The sequence below is a fragment of the Ochlerotatus camptorhynchus genome, unplaced genomic scaffold (genome assembly GCF_037179485.1).
Source record: "Ochlerotatus camptorhynchus isolate MF236.1 unplaced genomic scaffold, CSIRO-AGI_Acam_v1.1 ptg000064l, whole genome shotgun sequence".
In the NCBI taxonomy this organism is placed as follows: domain Eukaryota; kingdom Metazoa; phylum Arthropoda; class Insecta; order Diptera; family Culicidae; genus Ochlerotatus; species Ochlerotatus camptorhynchus.
Window position 1 is genome coordinate 110,932 of NW_027040554.1, and position 7,680 is coordinate 118,611.

At 38.8% G+C, this 7,680-nt stretch overlaps 1 protein-coding gene across 13 annotated transcripts in view; it reads right to left on the bottom strand.

The window, feature by feature from the left end:
• LOC135697020 (thioester-containing protein 1 allele S3-like) overlaps positions 1–5,359 on the bottom strand; it is a 71,580-nt gene extending 66,221 nt beyond the window's left edge. For 10 of the 13 annotated variants that reach the window (XM_065216571.1, XM_065216577.1, XM_065216579.1 and 7 more), the window contains exon 1: positions 5,001–5,359. In XM_065216571.1, coding sequence (XP_065072643.1) covers positions 5,001–5,086 — 86 coding nt within the window. In that variant the 5' untranslated portion in view covers positions 5,087–5,359. The remainder of the gene's footprint in view (positions 1–5,000) is intronic. The other 3 variants (XM_065216583.1, XM_065216584.1, XM_065216573.1) reach the window with 1 other exon arrangement.
• Between the last annotated feature and the right edge of the window lie 2,321 nt (positions 5,360–7,680).

Here is a 7,680-nt window from a genome sequence, read left to right on the forward strand (position 1 = left end):
ATACAAAAAGGCCGAATTTTTGCTCAAATGTGAATAATTGACCATAAAAAACAATCATGCAATTCCGAGAAGGTCGAGCGTGAAATCAAATTTTTATGTTTTTGTCATTTGGCCTTAAAACACTCTTATGCAAGTCTCAGAGTACCTAAATTTGCATGAATGTTTTGTGTAGTTTTCTCAGAGTGGCGTGTGGCCACCCGTTAGTTTTTCAATCATAACTCAAAAATGGATAAAAATACTACCTTTAAATTTTCATCCTATAGTTTCAAGTAAGAACATATTTTTTTGTGAAAATGTTCATTGCCGGGCAAAAATAGATGGACGTAAGCAAGAAGATGGATTCATCTGTATTAACTTCCATTTAATCTTCAAATAATTTGTGTAAAGTAACTAAACCAGCTCAAATTTTGGGAGAAAATCAAAGCGCAATTTGGATCCACTTACAAAATTTGCATAAGTCTAGTGGACATGTCAATGACCGTAACATTTACATTCATAATGTCAATTGCCAAGCCAAAATTTACTAATCCAAAATTTCGGATTTTATTTTATATTGATTGACATAACGAATTGGTCGTAGCCCAAAAATTATAAACTGCAAGAAAGACAACCCGTGCGACGACTGTTGCGTAAATTGATCAATCTGAAAATCAACATAGTCCGATCTCCAAACAGGTTCTGAAATATTGTGGCAACCAAGATAATGACGATTTTTTTGTTTTTTTGTTCACCTGAGTTGCCTCTTTCTAATCCCAAAAAATCCCCTGGGATAACGTTAAGATGAATTCCGATCAATCATTCCCACCGTTAATGTTCCAGTCAACCCGAAAACAAAAACCAAAACCGTAAAAAAAAAACTACTCAATCCATCTTTTGCATTCTCATCATTCTCTCGACTGGATTGGTTTTCAACTTCAAAAAGCCGGTTCTACCTTCTTTGTTTTTCTTATGCTGTGTTTGCACTTGAGATTGAGATTCCCGCAGGTTTTCAACTCACTGCACAAGCAGCAGGCAGCGAGTTGCAGTCAACAAGCTGTAGACAGATAGCCATCTTCTAACAATACAAATCCAACGGGGGAAAAAATACTTGTCAGGCAAGCACTCACACACTTTACGACCTTGGTTCATTAGTGGATTAAACTGGAATCGTATTCGTTTCCCGGGAACACAGGTACTATCATCAACATCCCACTTGTTTACTGACGACTTCCATTACCATCGAATGAAATGGTAGAAAAACAGATTATTGGTAAACATGAATTTAGAGGTAAAGAATTATCATCCGCTTGACATGAAGCAAAAGCAAATAGGAAGGTCGATTCTTTGGGCTTAAGGTGAGTCTGGTGTGCCAAGCTTTGCAATTTGTGCATGGAAATTCTGAAATTCGAACGGAGTTTGTAAACTGGCCCGATAAGAATCCTCAACCATTTCTAGCATGATCTAAATGATTGACCGGTGACGCCTCCGGCATAGTGGTTAACATCCAAACCTCTCACGCCAAAGTCACTACTTCAAATCTCATCAACGGACAAGTCACGAATGACACAAATGTGTTAAAGTGACCACAATATGGATCATTTACGCTCCACCGTGTAACATTTAAATTTTTCGCTCCACCGTGCTCAAACGGTTCCAAATCGGGTCCCGATTAGGCTCCAAAAATTTAAACTCATTTGATAAGAAACTAAATAAGCACAAGCTATTTGGAGTTTATGTGGAAATTATTGTGGGAAACCACCCCTTTTGTTCATTGTATTCTAGCATTTTACATATTGGGAAATTTTCTCAGCTACAAATTTGTGGAAGATCGTTCAACCAGATCCACCAAACGTCAAATTAAATAGCTATTAATTTTTAATAGATTGATAATCTTATGGCATGATCAAGCCGCTGTTTTAATGGCAACACTGTATTCTGCACTGTGACATACACAGCTACCGCAAAATACCCAATAATGACTATAACAGACTCGATATTGACTACAAGTCAATCGATTTTATTATGCAAGCCAATGGAAAACTGCTTGAAAATTTGTTTTAAAATTGTTTTGTTCATTCTCAGTTGATTCCCGCCAAAGCTCTGAGCCAGGAGTGCTCGAGCTCCCATAACCCTATCAAAGTTTGTTTACATACATGTTTCGCCAAAGTATGTTTTACTGCAATTGAAAACTCAGCTGAGTCGTAAAAGCTATGCTGGTTTTTATACTATCTTCACTGGGCCTGCTGGTTTTTGTCTTTGAGCTTACAATTAAGAATGTGTTATGAAAAAGTATGAAATATTTTTATGAGATTGCAATGCTTGACGATAGGTAAGAACATAACTTCATTTGTTGCTTCTGAATGTTTGGCTCTCGTTTGACAGTTCTGACTGGCTCCCAAGTGACAAGCACATTGAGTGAGTCCGCAGTACCCAGTTAAAAAGTTACCCATTTATGATTGTTTGTTACCAACACATGAATACTTTCTTAATATTTTTGTAATAGTAAAATTTTACTCATTTAATAGGTAGGGTAGAGCACTACTTCGGCCTAATCGCCCATTTTGGGCCTATCGAGCAGAAATCTTCAAATAAATCCATGATTTCAGAGTTAACAAGTCAATTATGCGTTTGGTACGATACTTTAGTTAATAAGCTACCGAACGAAGTCAATGAGAACGCGTGGTATGAAAGTTTGCACCCATTATTCCCAAAAACAAAAGAAGCGCTCCGACCGAATCAATTTTTATCTTCATACGATAGGCCGAAGTGAATTCATTGGCGTTTCAATGGCGTTGCAATGCGTAAGGCCGAGTTTAGAATTCGTAGGCCGAGTTTGCGTCAAGAAGCAGTGTTAGACTTTTGACAATATCTCAACGATTAGTTTCTCTTTATCAAATCTTACGGTACGTACGGAAAGGTTAATAAATTTGGAAGCCATCAGTAATAATAACATTCCGTTTGGTGCAAAACTGATCTAGATTAAGAAAGACTAAGTGCGTGTTATGCTTAATAGGCCGGAAATGGGGTATTTAACCCTAGTCCCAGTTTTCCTCGAAAATGCTTACTTTGTAGTCATTTTTGGGTATTTTGAGGTTACCGTGTAGTAGCCATGATTTTTGTACTCTATTCTAACACCAGTGTTGCCTGCTGAACAGTTGCCATCAGTGACTTGGATTATTAATAACTTTTGTTCCATACATTTGATCAAGAAGTGACATTCTACATAGCTATCATTTTTAAAGCAGTGTGATATGGTGAATTTTTAGATTGACAACATTTGATTTTGTTAAAGTTATTTCCTATAAACACTTCAAATACTATGTCACACTGCAGAATGCAGTGTTGCCCACAATACAGTCGCTTAATCTTACCATAAAATTATCAATCTCTTAAACAATTAATAACTATTTAATTTGACGTTTGGCTGAAAACCGATTTTCTGCAAAGTTGAAGCTGATAAAAATTCCCATAAGAATAGCAATAGAAGTTGTTAACAGTACAATATGTAAAATGCTAAACGACAATGAACAAAAAGTTTTGTTTTTCCATAGTAATCTCCATATAAACTTCAAATGGTTTGTGCCAAGTCAGTTTCTTATCAAACTTTCGGAGGCTAATCAGAACCCGATTTGATACCGTTTGAACACTGTGGAGAGAAAATTTCAAATTTTGCATCAGTCTACTAATCAGGACCCAACTTGGAACCATTTCAGCATATTAGAGCGAAAATTTAATATTTTGCCTCAGTCTAATGGTCAATCTGAAGCCATTAATTGATATTTTTTTATTTGAATAAACTTTAATTACCGAAACTTGAGCCGCCATTTAATCAAATTTGAAGAACAGATATTATTAACGATCTAAACGCCAGTTGAGTTAAGCAGCACAACAAACACCCATCAGTTTGATTATTGCATATAAGAATGCAATCCTCCACAAACGAAAGACTATTTTTCAATTTGCGGCATTGTCATCCGGGTAAACAGAATCAAGTTTTGCAATGATCTCATTTCGCGCTCCTTACGCCGCACCAATTTGCATAATTTATCATTTAATCCAGCTGAGCATACTGCTACTTAAAACTGCATCAGACAGCAGAAGGTGAACGTAACGCGATCAATTTCTATCCTCTCTCACTCTTAAGTATCCATTTCTCCAAATAAAAAATAACAGGATCGTTGCATAACGCAATCCCAACAAACATCAACCGTACAGTCGCATGCGAAGCCTTCCCAATGCCAAGGTATAGTATGCACTAGCGCATAACAGCAGCCTCACGATCTTCAATTTCTTCGCCAAGGTCAACCAGCATCAGTAGCGCCATAAAAGGTGCGCCTCGTCAAACGGAAGAATGTACTTCTCGGATTTTTATGTGATTGTTCTACAACTAGCCGTCATCGTCATCGTCGTGTTACAGGCGAATGACTAAAGCTCTACTCGAGCACTGCGTTTCCCATGTGGGTGGGTGAACCGAGGAAGGTAATTTTAATACTCCGTTGCGATCAAACACCTCTGCGTCCAGTGCTACTACAACCTCGGTAATCGCTTAGGTATTTTCAGCTCCGCCGACGCATCTTTCTCGCACCTCTGTGTTCCAAGTGATCTCATATTCACAAAAGTCTGATTCGTCGTCGTCGTCGTCGTCGTCGTAGGAATCCATCAATGCCCGATCATTGGCCGTGTGTGACTCTCTGCACTGTTTTGTTTGTATTTCCTTTAGACAGCGCGCGGTGGATGTGGGTCTCATAAGGAAACACGCTATGCCCATAACTGGCAGATCAACTTTGTCAAGTATGAACGCAACGCCGAGGTTTCGTCATCGCTCGCACAGTACGTGCGCAGCGGCAGTGGACATCCACAACAGGTCACCGATTTTCCCAACTGTCCGAATGATCAATGTTTACTACCACCCGGACACTTCATACGTGATTATTCCACTATTAACTCGTTACGTTACGCTCGAGAGCGAAATGGGTTTTTAATTTTAGATGATCAATTTTTTTTTTGGCTAAAATACTAACCCTTCACTACTGCAGCCTAGCACTAGCACCGAAAGTATCACCGTTAGTGATAATGCCCACAGATGGGACATCTGGATGTGCCCCATTCTAATCTTGTTCACTTGAACCACCTATCGTCACAATTTCACTGTTTATTTTTTCTCAGAGACTTGGAAATCCCACCAATAATAATAACTTGGACGACCCGCTGCCACTTCCAACCGGTCACCTATGGCCGTTTATTATTGTTATTAGCACACCACTTGCTATTCAGATCACAAATTCACTTGAGCTGTACACGGACAACCAATCACGCGCGATCCTACTCCTAAAGCTCAACTAATCCGCCGGTCGCGGCTGTACAATACGAACTGATCACTGCCCGAACCGATCGTGTTGTTTTATTACACCTCTATCCAGGCTGTAGTGAGGCTCCAGCTTCGGTTCGAAATCCGATCGACACGTTGTTGGTATTGGTACAGCCGACGAGATAAGCTTGAACCAGTCCCGGACTTGATGAATGAGTTTTTTATAAACTTGTTCTAATCATTCATATTTTCTTGAATCCCTTCACTGAAAAAAGGAATAATAACCCAAACACGATACATTCAACTGTTCACCACACCTAATTTTGACTGTTCCCAACGTGAGCTTGTATTTCTAACGTTCAAAATGTTTCTTGAGCAACACTATTCCATACACGAAGCATATCTGACAAACACCCGCAAAGAACCGGCTTTTCCGATTATGGGAGGAACCGAAAACAAACGATGTTTGAATCATAAACAATCTTCATTTAAGAAGAAGAGCTTGCCGGTGATGATAACCGGTCGGTTAAAGAACATCTTTCTTAGAAATGATCCTAGGGTACTGTTCTGTAGTGAACAGTTGGATGCATAATCTATCAATCAATGCGAAAATCATTCAATCAAAAGCCATCCAATTATATGCTTTGTTGATTTTCTTACAACATAGACAGTCTTTGTAATCGATCGCTGCCTGCTCAACTCACTGCAAAAGTAATAAAATACTACGTCAAACACCAATTCCAACACGAACAGATGATTGATGTCCAATATGAAAGTAACACCAATTCTCAACATGTACCCACGATAGATCCCATGGCTAAAACACTAGATTGAAGCAAAGTCTGTTTGATTTTCTTCCCATAAAAATACCGAATCGACCGCATAATTTCGTACTATCCCAATGGATTTAAGTGGTAGGAACTAAATTAGTGCTCTAACCCTAGGCCACCGGTTGTATGAGTGGTTACCCCGAAGAAAAAAAATCCCCGAATGGTTAATTAAGTCAAACCTTGCTAGGAAACCCCAAGAAGATAAAGGCAACAATTCTCGGAAGAATGTCTCCCAGTACTGAAGGAAAAATACGCAAACAAAACAATCACTGCCCGAATAATAATTTACCATACAAAAACAATAGAATCTATTACTACAATGCATAGTGGTCCAGAATGCAAATTTAGCTGGAAGGATATGTTTTGAGCCGGAAATTGAAACTTTAGACTAAAAGTCGCTTCTACAAAGTTGTTCCTTATAGTTAGGCCCTCATTTTTAAGACAATTAATTCTAGGGTGGTTCTTATTATCATTGGAACAAAAAATCTAACTTTTTTGTTTGAAGAAATTAAGCTATACATTCTTCGGCAAAGTTATAGCTGACCTAATTTCAAGCAACTTTTTTATATCACTTAAATTGACCGATTTAGTGGTATTTTCTTATATTGAGTTAGGGTGCCTTTAAAAAAAAACAGTTTTCTTATTTCAAATTTCTCAGCAAAGATGTCTTGAAATAACTTTTAGATCTTTTTAAGCCGCAATTTTTTGCTGCATAAAACTTGTCGATATCTTTCGCCGATTAAGAGTTATTGAAGTTTTTCTACTAAAAATATGCCCTTTTCAAATATTAATATCTCTGGTTGGGGCAAACAAAAAAGTTTTTTACGGAATTTACAAGGGCGTATGAACCGTAGATTCAGGTAGGAAAATATAAAACGTACTCCGGTAGCACAACCTTCCATAGACCCTTTTCCGATGTCCCACGTGCCCGCAGGACCCATTAAGTTTTACCTCGAAGCCATGTGTAAATCAGCCCGAGATCGCACCGGGCCAGGTAGTGCTCGATCGTGCCAATGAGTTGAAGTTCAGCCTTGGTAGGGAACCAGGTACCGTGATTTCCCTCAGCAGAGATCCCCGTGCTGGCCAGCCCTTACACACACAAACACCCAGAAATTGTAAGTAGGTTTTGGTAAATAAAAGTTAACTGGTGAAAGAGTAGGTGACCGTGTTTGAACTTGCGGATCAGTGTCCCCTATTTGTCCGGAGCCGACTTTGAGAGCTGCTTCTCTCAAGCTCGAGCAAGTCGCCGCAAAAGAGGCTGGTGGACAGCACACCCCGTCTGGTATCCGTGGCTGTAGACCAGGGACCTGGGGTATTGTAGTAATAGAGTGAGCGAGAGCACTCATGGGTTAACAATCGATACGTTGGCGATGATACAACAGTAATCAGCAACTTTTTCTAAAGTCTTTTCCATTTAGAATTTGGTTGCCCAAAATGGGTCATTTCTTCAAGAGGGAAATACATACAAAAACGGCAAGAGTATTATTTTGTAGATTTTTTATTAATCTCTAATGGAAAATACAAGAATATTTTTTTTCTTTTAGAATTTTTCGCTGAATACCT